The 14,181-nt window shown below is 41.8% G+C and overlaps 1 protein-coding gene across 4 annotated transcripts in view; it reads right to left on the bottom strand.

Annotated features, from left to right (window-relative positions):
- HDHD2 (haloacid dehalogenase like hydrolase domain containing 2) overlaps positions 1-10,693 on the bottom strand; it is a 33,439-nt gene extending 22,746 nt beyond the window's left edge. The window contains exons 1-3 of one of the 4 annotated variants that reach the window (XM_080821874.1): positions 10,199-10,311; positions 3,933-3,975; positions 2,373-2,483 (exon numbers count right to left, since the gene is read on the bottom strand). In XM_080821874.1, coding sequence (XP_080678000.1) covers positions 2,373-2,473 — 101 coding nt within the window. In that variant the 5' untranslated portion in view covers positions 2,474-2,483; positions 3,933-3,975; positions 10,199-10,311. Of the gene's footprint in view, positions 1-2,372; positions 2,484-3,932; positions 3,976-8,256; positions 8,305-10,198; positions 10,361-10,545 lie in introns of those variants that run through there. The other 3 variants (XM_080821872.1, XM_080821873.1, XM_080821875.1) reach the window with 3 other exon arrangements.
- Positions 10,694-14,181: the final 3,488 nt, after the last annotated feature.

The following is a 14,181-nucleotide window of genomic DNA, read 5'->3' as shown; positions in this document are numbered from 1 at the left end:
GAAGCCAGGATTTAAGTGACTGCTCAGCTCTGCACAGAAGGGGGTCAGAAGAGCCCAGGGGCAACTCAGATCTATGTTGTGGTTCAACTTCTGAACTCCTATGTGAAGAGAGCAGAGGACACTTCAGGATGCTTATTCCTTTTTAGCAGTCAATCAGAGTCGGGCTCAACCCTCAATATGTTACTAAGTTAATCAACAGAAACTATTTGGAATGCTCAAAGAAACATTCCAGTTGTACAGACCGAAATGTGTTTTCCCCTTGAACTACCTACATACGGGATTGTTTTGATTCCGTGATCTGCTTCTGGAACCTAAACTGGCAACCAGAGAGAGAATTTGTGATAGTCTAGCTTTCTTTAAAAATGGAAATGACTTTCTTATCCTTAAAGTATTTTAATCTAAAATCCACAAATAATTTTAATTTAACCACAATTTAAAATTTTATATCGATACCCTGTTGCTTTTTATTTTACGCCTCTCTCGAATGCACACAAAACACAACAGCACTAACAACAATTTAAAACAAGCAAGCAAATAAATCAGAAAAAACATTTTTAAGTATTCACCCAAAGAACATTAAATACATTTCCTTGATTAAATGGTTCACTGTAATCATGATTATCTGTATAATATCTGTGTGATAGCTTTTCTGAAAAACACATTAAATTTGGTGATCTCTCAAAAGAAACTGATGACTTCAACATAACTACCATTAACATAATTAAAAATGAACCAGTACAAGAATGGAAATACCACATCACTTTGAATGAGGATTTTTAAAAACACTTTTCTTTTGACTAGTCCTTCAACTTCCCTTAGTTTCTTTTGTATGCACAGAAACCCAAACCAGCAGTGACAAGAGTACAGTGATTTCTTTGGGATGGAAAGCCTGCAGTGCCAGTAAGAGAATAGTGTGTAGACTCTCGTTCCCCCAGACTGACAGGCTCACAGCTTATTGGGCAACTTAGAAATGTTGTCCACTGTTCACCAGAAAGAAATTCTTTGGATCCAGAGTAGAAAGCTCATCATCAAAGCAGCAAAAGCTCTTACCCAGTAGAATGGACTGAACTGTAGGCATCCTTTTCCCTAGAAATCCTACCTAGGAGAGAAACTGTGTCAAGAGAAAGTCCAACCCTGCAATGGGTTTTCTTTAGGTTTTAAACATGTCTACCTCTAACAGATACCATAATGCTAATGAAACTGACAGATTCCAACTGAAGTCGACCAGATACAAAAGGGCTGAGAGATGGCTATGCCGTCCAAGCCCAGGGTGCCGCTGTAATATCTGATGTAATGCCAAGGGTTACTTACAAGAATATGCCTAACTAGTACAGAGATCTGGTCTGAGGGTGTGAAAACATGCCCACAGTGCTGTGTGGGTGTGTGGCCATGTCTGCTGCTGCCCCACCAGCGGTGGACACAGAGCCAGCTCAGCCAGCACAGGAAGAGCACAAGCTGGAGGCTGCTCAGACACCTGCTCCCCAGGGTGAGGACGGTGACCCAAGAGGAAGGGTAGCTGGAGCCCAGCGGCAGAAGTCTAGTTCTAGGATAACTGTCCTACGATGTCAGTGGTGCAGCATGTCTGCCACTTTATGATACAACCGAGCTGGACACGTGCTTAACCTTTGGATGCTGAAGGAGATGAATGGGCTTTGGACTGAATGTGGTCGTTTAAAAAGTACCTTCGTTTTTTGGACCTGCATATTTAGCTGTTTTGGAATGCAACCGTTCCCTCCTGAGTTTCAGATATGAGACTGCTCTAATCCCATCACAATATCCAGTGGTGTAATCTCGTCTGTCACTCTCATTCCCATTCCTCTTCATTTAGAATCAGAGTAAAGTTGTATTTCGAATTAAAAAAAAGAGAGAGAAATTTAAGCTAGTCTCTAGCCTTCAAAAGCATTATATGTAGTTGACAGAAAGCAATATAAAATTTCAAGCTTCTTACTAAATTTTACTCAAGCAGTTGCACACTCAATGCTAAATTTTGGGTGAAGGGAGTGGGCAGAACTATGTGTGTGTTTCATTTTGTGATTCCAGGATTCATTTGTGATTTTCCAATGGGTATTTATTCCATACTTTAGAATCTTAAGTTTTTATTCCCAAATTTACATTACTGACTTAGACAAAGACACACACACACACAAAGAACAAAAGCACTAGATCAAAAGGCCAAACCTAATAAAGGTTTAGAAAACAGTGTTTGGAGGATATTACAGTGCATACATCTTCTAGCTAAACCCAAGGCAGTTCCTGTATATATGGTAAGCTGGTGAAATGCCATCGTAAGGCCATCCATTTAGCTAATGATCTGCCTTGGTAAAATGGCACTTACAAACATATTTGTCAGCTGAACCTGGAGAATAGCTTGCCTTTTAAGAGCTTCCTGGGCGCCTGGCACAGCTGCATCTTCAATGTGAAGTGTGCCATTGAGATCCACCAAAACAGCTTTTAACGCACGGCGTGCTGCCATCCTTCATTCCCTAGGAGAGAGCAAATGAAATTAAAAATACAGTTTAGGAAACAATGGACAATTAAAAACTGGTAAGTCTTCAAAAACATCATTCATATCCAGAAAAATACTGCTTCATGTTAAGCTGATTCTTTTAGAAAAAAAAAAAAAAAATGTTTTAAAAAATAAAAAAAACTAAAAATAAAAAAATCTAAAATTTGATCCATAGAACTTCTACAATGTTTGGTTTTTCTTTAAAAAAAAAATCTTGAATTAAAATCACAGGAAGGGGAATACTAAAAGAGAAGTTACTATTTACTTTCAGATTTCTTAAAATAATTCTTTGGTGGAACAATTCATTCATTTATTTTAAATATGAGCAAATGTACTCTGAAGAATGGGTGAATGGAAGCCTTAAATCATGGGCAAAATCTTTTTCATCTTTTGCTATATATGATGAAAGTGCTGAGGGGCGCCTGGGTCGCTCACTCAGTTCAGTGTCCGACTCTTGACTTTGGCTCAGGTCATGATCTCAGGGTCGTGAGAGAGAGCCATGTCAGGCTCCGGTGGTGTCTGCTTGAGATTCTCTCCCGCTCTTCCTCTGCCGCCCCCTCTGCTTACATGTATGTGTGCGTACTCTCTTTCTATACGTAAGTAAATTTTTAAAATCTTAAAAAAGAAAGAAAGGAAGGAAGGAAGGAAGGAAATGTTCTAATTGCCCATCTCCACCATGATAGCCCGATATGGTATATGTAGTCAAGGAGCTATCAGTGTTTACAGGTCACTGAGAAGGAAATTTCAAGCTATAAAGTAATTTTAGTCAGGACATGTTTCCCCTACCTTAACCACATTCAACTTTCCTTCTGCATATTTTCCCCTTTAAAATTTTCTTATTATGAGCTACATCATTTATGCAGTAGCATATAAGGTCTATGTACTGTTTAAAAATTACACAGTGGATAAGAACAGTAGGGAAACTAAAGAGAAGAGAATGGAACTTCATTTTTAGTTTTTTTAAGCTTATTCATTTTTTTCTTCCATTTTTGTTTTTATAATAAGATATTTCAGACATACAAACAAGTATAAAAGACATCACTCTAAAAAGTCCCCTGTGTACCTCCTTTGTAGTCAACTGCTCTCCCCTCCACCAATTCCTGGCAACCAGTGATATTCTGTCCCTAGTTCCTTTTCAGAATGTCCTATCAATAAAATCATAGAATATGTAGCCTGTTGGGGTGGGCTTCTTTTACTTAGCAAAATGCATTTAAGATCCATCCATGTTTTTGCTAGAATCAATAAAGCTCATTCCTCCTGTTACTGAATAGTACCCCACAATGTGCATATACTACAGTTTATCCATTCTCCGGCTGAATTTTACCTTGGTCTGTCTGGTTCTCAGTGATCCTGAATAAAGCACTTATAAACATTCATGCACAGGTTTTTGCGTTAAGAGAAGTTTTCCATTTATTTGGGTAAATACCTAGGAGTGTGGCTGCTGGATCCTTTGGTAAGCCCAATTTCACCTTTAAAGGATGAAAAATGTAGGTAATAAAGATGTTTAAAAGATTATGTTACAGCTCTGAAACCAATTCCAAAAAAAGAGTTCCAAATATATCTTGAGCAATAGCAGAAACTTGTAATCTCCTATGCTGACTCCTTTGAAAAGTAAATACGTATCTGTGGATGAATAAACTCTGGTATGCTTCTTTCCTAAAAACAACAACAACAACAACAAAACGAAACACCCCCCCTCCGCCCCCAAACAACTCATTCTTGGACTTGGGCTTCCTATAATATAGCTGGCTAAGTGACCAAATTAATGCTCCAAATGAAACCTAACAATACTAGATTAAAATACACACACACACACAAACACACACCCCTTGAATGACACAGGGGTTAGGGATGCTGACCACCGCACAGTTGGAAATCCAAGTATAATTTCTGACTCCACCAAAACTTAACTGCTTTAATAGCCTGCTGTTGACTGGAAGCCTTATGGACAACATAAGCACTAGATTAACACATATTTTGTATGTTGTATGTATTGTATGCTGTATTTTTACAATAAAGTAAGCTAGAGAAAGGAAATGTTAAGAAAATTGTAAGGAAGAGAAAATACATTTACGGTATTATACTGTATTTATTGAAAAAAAATATAAGTGGACCAGCACAGTTCAAACACATGCTGTTCAAGGGTGCATATGTATGTATATGATATGCATATATGTGCATGTGCGTGTGTGCGTGTAAAGCTTCAAGGAGCAAGGAAGAAAATAAGGATTTCTTAGATCTGAATAAAGCAACAAACCAGGAGATGAGCAGAATACTGCAGCCTGTTTTGGCCCTAAGAGCATCTGCCCACACTAGGTCACCTTGAGTCCCCAACTCCTTGGCCCCTTCAGGGAATACAAAATAAAACTCAGAGCCCACCTGAAAAGATAGATCCTCCCAATCTAAGTGCAGAGACCTCCTTGTAAGGGAGAAATAAACCATCACTGGCACTCCCACTCCACCATCTCATGCGACTACAAGAAAATCAACTGCTATGAAACTTGGACCAAAGAGTGAAAGGAAGAAAATGCTACAGATAATGTGGAAACATAAGCCAGCCCTGGATCCAGTCTGCAGACTAAACTCACATCATCAAAGGTACTAAACTCACATCATCAAAGGTAAGTCCTCAGAGAACCTTTAAGATTTTAATTAGAATGACCTTGACCAGCAGGTGCCTGCTGAAGCAAATGCAAACCCTCCCCAAGATATGACTTTCAGACCAAACAGCAAAGAAATCCCACATATAAAATCAAATAAAATTCTAAGCACAATGAGCAAGTAACCTAAAGAAACAAGGACCATAAGGGAGAAGAACCTGCAGAAACAACCGAGCATAAAGCCGTCCTATAAGGGCTCCTGTGATAATGTGATTATCAGACGAATCCACTGGAAAAGGCCTGCAAGTTTAACGAATAAAAGACTGAAAATCTGTGCAAAACAGATTGAGAAAGCCCAACACATTGCAAGCAAAATAAAAAGAAGTCCATTATCTAAACTGCTGTATACTGAAAGCAAAGAAAAGATCCTGAAGGCAGCCACGGGAAAAGATACATTACTTTCAAAGACCCAAGAGACTGATTGATAGCTGACTTCACACTAACAACGATGACAACCAAAACACATTAGAATAATATTTTCAGTGTGCTGAAAGAAAATAACTGCCCATCTAGTAACATATAATAAAAAAAATCATGACCAAATTGGGGTTATCCTACTAATACTAGGTAGGTTTAAATTAGAAAACCAATCACTGTATTTACCACATTAACAAATGAAAGAAGTAAAATAATGTCTGATCATGTCAATTCATGCAGAAAAAGCATTTGATAAAATTCAGCACCTATACACACTAAAATACTCCAAGCAACATAAAAATCGCAGGCAACTTCTACAAGCTGATAAAGACTAACTACAAAAGCCTACAGCCAACATTAGACTTATCCAGTAATACTGGAAACATCTCAGAGATAAGAATAACACAAGAATGTTACTATGACCACTTCCACTTAACAGTGTAAATCATATCCTAGTTAGTGTAGTCAGGCAAGAAAAACAAGGTATAACAAATGGAAAAGAGAAAACTATTGCTATTCATACATGTTATGAGTGTATATACAAAAATCCAAGATGCTGAACCAGCAGGAAAGTATAGCAATTAATATTAAAAATCATTATCATTTCTTTTTTTTTTTTTTTAATTTTAAGATGCAGGCCACTTGATAGCCTGCATCTGGGCCGCTCGCTGGGCCGCGGCGGCGGCCGGACGCTGATGCAAGGGGTGGCGGACTCGGGGCGCGGCGGACGGCCAGGCGTGCGACTGCGGGCGGCGGGGCGCGCGGTGCCGGGGCCGCTGTCCACGCCGCCTCGCCCTCCGCCAACGGGAAGCCGGAGCCCAGCCTTTTTTTTTTTTTTTTTTTTTTTTTTTAATTTTATTTTTAAGTAATCTCTGTACCCAATGCGGGGCTTGAAATTATAACCCTGAGATCAAGGGTCACTTGTTCTACCAGCAGAGCCAGCCAGGAGCCCCTAAATAGTCATTTTACAGATTGCGAATGAGGTCATCCGAGAGACATCATAGGGAGGTTGCCTTCCTGAAGTTGGTCCTATTCCAAAAATCATTATCATTTCTATGTCACTAAAAATATTTAGAAAACAAATTTAAAAATATTACTTGCAACAGTGTCACAAAATGTAAAGTCACCAGGAAAGTCTAATAAATGATGTCGACATTTTTATGTCAAAATTTTAAAACTTCAGTGAAAGCCACAAAAAATGAGTTAAATATACAGATGTACCATTTTCATGGGTTAAAAGACCCAATATTGTAAAGATGTCAGTTTTCCCTGTAATGATCTATAGACTCAGGGCAATTTAAATCATTAACTCAAAGAGTGTTTTGTGGATTTGGTAAGCTGATTCTAAAAGCTAAACATCAGTGCAAATGGCCAAAGATAGCCAACATACTTCAGCCAAGACTGGAGAAGAAAAAGAAGGTGGGACCCTGCTTTACCTAATATACAGATTTGATTAATGAGGTCTCATAATTAGTTAAGACGTTGTGGTATTAGCACATAAAGAGACAAAGTAATCACCGGAACAGAAGAGAGAATCCAGAAAAAGACCCCATCCCATGTGTAGAAACCGGACATGACAGAGGTAATTCCAGATACATGAAGAAAGAATGATGTGGTCAATAAAATGGTGTTAGAAAAAATTAAACTGCACTCCCATATAACACCACACACAATTTTTTCCCAGGTAGATTAAACGACTGCATGTTTACGGCAAAACTGTAAAACTTTTAGATAGAGTATCTTCATGACTTGAGAATAGGAATGGCTTTTTTTTAAGCTACAAAAAGCATGGGGGAGCCTGGGTGGCTCAGTCCGTTAAGCTTTTGCCTTCGGCTAAGGTCATGATCCCAGGGTCCTGGGATCGAGCCCCACATAGGGCTCCTTCCTCAGCGGGAAGCCTGCTTCTTCCTCTCCCACTCCTCCTGCCTGTGTTCCCTCTCTTGCTATGTCTCTCTCTGTCAAATAAGTAATAAATAAAATCTTAAAAAAAAAAAAAGATATAAAAAGCACCAACCATAAAGGAAAAGGCAGATAAATTCAATTCCTGGAAAAGAGTTTTTAAAAATACTGGAAAGAGAGAAATAGAGGGAAAACATACAGAATGAAAAACAAATTTCCAACACACGTGAGAAAGGACCAAAATCCAGAAAATATAAACTATAAATATTAAGACAAACAACCCAGAGGAAAAATGGGCAACATCTGTACTAAATAAAAAATGTTAACTCTAAAGGTAATAAAAGAACAAAATATAAACAAGACTGGACAGACAACAAAAGAATTGTAGTTAAAAAAAAAACAAAACAAAGAAAAAACCTGTACAGCTAGAGCCAGCAAATGGCCATAATAAATACTGATAATATTAATCCACATAGGCTTAATGTTACCAAAGCATTTAAAAAGGCGATTTTTGCTTTCATCAGTTCCAAAGAACATAACTTTTAAATCCTACAGTGCTCTCTGGAGCATTACATATCTGAGAGTGACTGACAGGTCTAGAAGAAAAAAACAAACTGAGATGCCCTACTCAAACCTCAAAACATACTTCCTCAATTAGCCCCAGTATAGGCCATGGCCATTTCTGCCGTGACCTCGTTTGAACCTCTATAATACTTGTTAGTTGATCTACAGGTCAGTATTTGATAAAATATAATTGTAAAATACATGTGTCACCTCCAAAGAACAGGCAAAGGCTTCGGAAGTAGTCCACGTCCTTTTTCTTGGGTCCATGTCCCACCGTCTCCCATAGTTTGAACAGGTTGTAGGAGATATAACTTAGAAAGTCAACAGCTGATAATGAACAGCCCATATTCAGTACAGAGAAGAAAAGTAAATTCTCTCTCATGCCAAAAGGAACTCTTCAAGATACTTCAGAAGGATATCTCCCCTTGAATATCGTGGTGCATCTCAGGTCAGCAAGCCCTCTTTACCCTCCAAGCTGCTCTTTCCTACAATCCTTATGAGGGAATGGCCATCCCAGCAATCCAGATGTAGCCCCCAGCCTCTCCCACTCCTTCCTCCCATTCAATCAAATGCCAAGTCACCTCAGCTCTGCCTCCTTTGAATCCACTCACTTCACTCCATAATTACTAAAATTATGGTTTTGAAACCACCTCTCATCTAGCCTATTTCAACAACTCCCTAAGTATCTTCTCTGCTTCAAATCTTATTTCTAGCCCCAAATGCACTACCTGAAGCAAAGTTGTTTAGCGAAGTCCAAGAACTAAGGGGCTGCACATGGCTGGGTTTGAATGTCAACTCACTAGCTGTGTGCACGTGGGGAACTTTCTTAACCTTTCAGCCTCAGGTTCTTCATTACTAAAGTAGAGAGAATTACACCCACCTCTAAGGGTTGACAGGACAATTACAGAAAGTAACATGTGTTGTGAACACCGCTGCACACACAGAAAGGCTGGGTTATGTATGTGGGAGGGACGGGAGAGTATCTGAGGCACATGTCAAGGCCAACAGAAATCACAGGATACATATGACACAAAGTCCTAAAGCTTCAGAATAAATTGAGAATCTGAGAAAACATTTTCTACCAAACCAAGTCTATACTTTGGCCTATCATTCAAATCTTGTATAAATATTTAAGACAAGAGTTTTCAACAAACCATTTTCTTCTGCGAAGCTGGGGCTTTTCAGAATATGCCTCCTAGACCTCCTGGGGAATACAAATTCTCTTTTCTTCCCTATGTACTTGTGGTGGAAAAGTCTGGAACCACTGTATGCACTCCATAAATGACACTAGTTTTCAGTCACTGTCCAGTTAAAAATCTTCCAGTTGGGGACACCTGGGTGGCTCAGTCCTTAAGCGTCTGCCTCAGGATCAGGTCAAGGTCCCAGGGTCCTGGGATCCAGTCCCACATGGGGCTGCCAGCTCCGCGGGATGCCTGCTTCTCCTCTCCCACTCTCCCTGCTTGTGTTCCCTCTCCTCTGTCTCTGTCAATAAGTAAATCTTAAAAAAAAAAAAAAAAAAAAAAAATCTTCCAGTTGCTCTGCACTGTCCTCAGGGTAAAGTCTCAACAATGAACCCTGCTGTGCGGAGCCCTGGGTTCACCTCTCTAACTCCTTCCCCTCTACTCCCACGCCAAAGTTCCACAGCACTGCAGGCGGCTACCAGCCCTATACTCTACCTCCCTCATCGCTGGACTTTTGTCTGGAAATCCTTTTGTTTTCTGACTTCTACCATACCTGTCCCCTACATCCTCCTTTCCCCTACATCCTCCTTTCCCCTGGACAACTGCAGTTCATAGGTCTCGGATTAGCATCCTTTCCTCTGGCATTCCCGAGTGCAACTCCTTTTCGTACAGGGACGGGCCAGGAGCTCCTAGCTTGCTCCAATTATTCCACTTATCACTCGGTCCAAAGTGTTAAGCTCTATGAGGAAAGGAGCTGTTGTGGTCTTTTCCGCGGCACTACTGACCGCTCAGTATGGGCTTGTGAGTTAACCCAATTCATGAATCCCGGTCTCAGTTGACTGGTAGGATTCGAGGAACAAAGGTCTTTCAGCACTAACAACTGAGAGCTCCTCCATCTCCTGGATGGAGGGCCTCAGGACTGGTCACTGCACTCCGCCCCACTGCAAAATCCAGGACCTGGCCAGACTGACCGGAAGGGACACCAGCTTCGAAATACAGTCCGGGAGCAGGTCCCGTGGGATGTCTACCACACCAGAATCGCGATGTGCTCCAGGACTACGAAGAGCCCCGCACCACCACGGCCCCGAAGCCCGGCGGCCCCACGAAAGTGCTCGGAGCCCCACTCCGCGCATGCGTGCCGGCCCGGCGGCCCCGGGGACCGCCCCCGCCCGGAGAGGTGGGACCGTCATCTCGGAGCGCGAGCGCGGGTTGGTCCGCGGCCCAGGAGGGGGGTGGCCTGGAGACGCAACCAGCATTTCACAAAGAAATGCAGCCTCCGCACAGGTGGGAGGTCTCCCGTCCCAGAGCGGCTCCTCACCCCTGCTCCGCACGCCTTCCTCAGCAAAAACCCCGCTACCAGGAAAGTCAGCACAGCCCTGCCGTCCGCAACGTCCTCGAGGCCAGTCCAGACAGGCAAGCAGCCGCTAAACGCCGGAAACTGGGCCGACAGCCGCACCGGAAGTCTCGCCTCTCCCCCGCCCAACTCCGCCCCATCCGCCCCTGGCTGCTTCCGGGTTGCGGGCCATCACTCTAGAGTGTGGTCTTGCTGCTTACCACCTTCGAGGTGGAAAAATTGTTAAGACCCGCTCCCTGAAGGGCACGCCCTGCTTAGCCCCAGGTGTAGGAGGATAAATGAAACCTCTGTCTTCGCTCAGCAGCTCTTTCCCCTTCTGCAGCCCCATTGGTGAACCAAGTACTGAGTACCTTTCTTTGCCGCCACCCTCTCCTGCTGCATGCCCATTCTCGAGGTGTTAATTTGGAAGTTATCTCCGTGATGCTTTCTGTGAACTACCCGATCTCTGAAGTCATTTTATGCTTTGCTACTTGATTAGCACCTGGCATTTGTAGCTGTGTTAACCCCTACCTCAGGAAACGAGGTTCCTCTTTTCCTACATCAGCTGTTCCCAAACCTTAAGCTGCCAACTCTCCCATCCTGCCTCTCATTAGAGAGCAACCCCAGGCCTTGCCTATCGTCCCTAGTGGAGCAGTATCTTGAGGTGCGTGTAACCATCTCCCTCACTGCTCCCCTCCCACGCACCTACTGGGAGTCTCTTTGATCCACATTGGCTGCCTTTAAATAAGTAAAACTTCTTGAGTGCAGAGGTGGTCATCCTATGCATTCTCTATGAAAACGACTAAATGAAAAACTTTCTGGAGCAGTCTGACTTAGTAGGATACACACTCTGGTTTGCACATATGTAACTCCTTGCCTCGGTGCTGCCAGAACCCATCCAACACCCCCTCTGCCCAGTGCTGCAGCCTATGTTGTGAGCTAGAACACTTTCCTCTGGAGTAGTGACCCTCTACTTTTCCTCCCCACTCGGTCTGAAGGTTGTTTCTGTTTTATTCATATTTGTTAAGTCTTATTTTCTATGTAAAGGCATACTTGGTTAAAGGAAAAGGAATCTGCTCCTAGTTTCCCCGTCGGAACTAAGAGCTGCGAACTAAAACAGCACTGAAGGATTTTAAGCAAGTGCGTAATGTTAAGACTTGCATTTTTCTAATTCTCTGGCTGCAGTATGGAGAATGGATGGGAGAAGGACCAAATTGTACTTGAGACCAGGTAAGCTACTGCAGGGCTACAAGAGCAATGCTTGCACTAAATTGTGGGGAAACAAAGCAGACAAATTCAAGAGATCTTAGGAGGTAAAATAGAAATTGTTAGAGATTAAATTGGTAAGGGAGAGGTAGGCATCAAGATAACTATTAAGGGGGCACCTGGAGGGCTCAGTCATTAAGCACCTGCCTTCAGCTCAGGTCATGACCCCAGAGTCCTGGGATTGAGCCCCACATTGGGCTCCCTGCTCAGCAGGAAGCCTGCTTCTCCCTCTCCCACTCCCCCTGCTTGTGTTCACTCTCTCGCTGTGTCTCTCTCTCTGTGAAATAAATAATCTTAAAAAAAAAAAAGGTAACTACTAAGTTTTAGGCTTGGGCAGTTTGGTAGCGTAAGTGATGGTGTCAGTGACTATAATGTGGCATGATTGAACAGGACTAATGGCTTCCTCCTTGAAAGACTCGAATGATTTTGCTTGCCAAAGGCCAAGATGAGTAAAGAGGGATGGGATGTCTAAACAGATGGTGACTAAACTCATGGAATGAGCATTGCATAATGTATAGAACTATCAAATCGCTGTTATACACCTGAAATTAACATTACACATCAACTATACTTCAATACTGAAAAAAATTTTTCAGTTATTGACAAAAAAGGAAAAAGGAGGGGCTGAATTTGGAAAAGATAAAGATGGTACTAAAACACAAAGGGGGAGTAAAGAAAGCAGTGTCAGAACTGAAACAAAAACAGCAGGATTCCAAAACTCACCTTGAGCAATACCCTTGGACACTGGCCATTATGCGTCTGAAGTCCTTGCACAGAATGTTTTCACAATATCTGGCATCTAATGACCAATCAGGAGCCAAGAAAAATTTCAGCAAAAATCCCATTTTGCTTAGTATCAAAATTTTATTTATTGGTAATAACTTTGAAACTATGAGGCACCGAGAAAGTAATTTATTTCACTAAAAACATTTACTTTGGGAGAACATCTCTTTGGTTGAGTTACACCTAGCATCAAAGGTTAGTGACCTGGAAAAGGTATACATATATAAATCACCTGGAGCAGATTTCTGTTCTGAAATAATTCTTGACCAGTTTTACAGATGAAACAACAGAAAACAACTGAGGTCTTAGGAAGTTTGTCTTAAGTCATGATAAAAGGTTTTGCTCGGCATGTTACAAATATCCTGCCTCCCACTCTTTTTACTACTCAAAGATATTGCTTTCTCTCAAGTCCCTTGACGAGTACATATACTCAAGTGATAGCATATACCAGTAGACCACAGATCACACTTCCTCCTCTAAAGTAGGGATTTTTTTTTCAAAGATACTCGTTTTAACTATGTTTTCAAAAACTTGGAGTTTTGTGGAAGGACCTTAGAAAGGATGACAAGAGTGGGGTGGAGGTTTAATAATGGGCCTTTGGGCCCCATCCCTGTTTCAACCAAAAATAAGTAGACTGCTCTCATCTGTTTCAAATAGTGGGGCATTATAGTTCTGTGTTATCCCTTTTGGAATCTGGTTCTACCATTAACAATCAATACTTGAAAACCATTGTATTTAACTAAGGATCAGGGTATACGTTTGGTTAACATCTACACTTGAGCCAAGATCCTTCATGAGATAGGTCAGAGGCATATAGACACAAGGTCAGCATACATTAGGACCATAAACATCATGGATCTTTGGAATCTAGAATGATCACCAATTGTTAACTGAGAATGGCTATGGGGGAGGATGTGGGCAGGCAAGCAGACACTGAAGTTACTATCAACTAAGTAAGATCCTGTGGTTACCGATTCTCTGCACTGGGGACATCAGGGCTAACCTGCGAAAGCTTACAGACCTTCAGGCCTCCGTTCAGGCACACTGAAGCTAGCATTGTGTTAAGTGGCCTCCAGAGATGACAGATTTTGAGATTCAGTGCTTCAGTTTCCTCAGACCCCCTTTGCTATACAATACTCTGATCCTGCCGTGCTACGACTGCTCTCCACTGGAGTCTGAACTCGGACAGTATCCTGCCACTAAATGAGCATGAAGGTGTGCTGTAAAGTTTTACAAGAAAATGGCATCAGGCCAAGGTCTCTTTTCTTTCCTTTAAAAATTCTGTATGGTCTGTGGAGAAATGGGAGTGCTCTCAATTAACTGCATGTATTGAACCTGTTCAGTGACTTAAACTTGGACTCATGAATCGGATCTTTGTAAGGACAAAGAACACTGCTTCTAGCTGCCAAATATGTTAGTTACTCACATGAGCCAGATAGTCAGCTAAGAATCCCTGGTACATCTCTTTGGTTCAGCTGCAAGCCTGCAGCCCAGAGATCATCTATCTCTAATCCAGGCATGGCCAATAGGCATTTAGTACCTGCTCCAAAGTTTTAGAAGTAACCTTAGTCA

Source organism: Martes martes (assembly GCF_963455335.1).
Source record: "Martes martes genome assembly, chromosome: 13".
NCBI classification, from domain to species: Eukaryota; Metazoa; Chordata; class Mammalia; order Carnivora; family Mustelidae; genus Martes; species Martes martes.
This window is presented reverse-complemented; position numbering and strand designations above follow the sequence as displayed.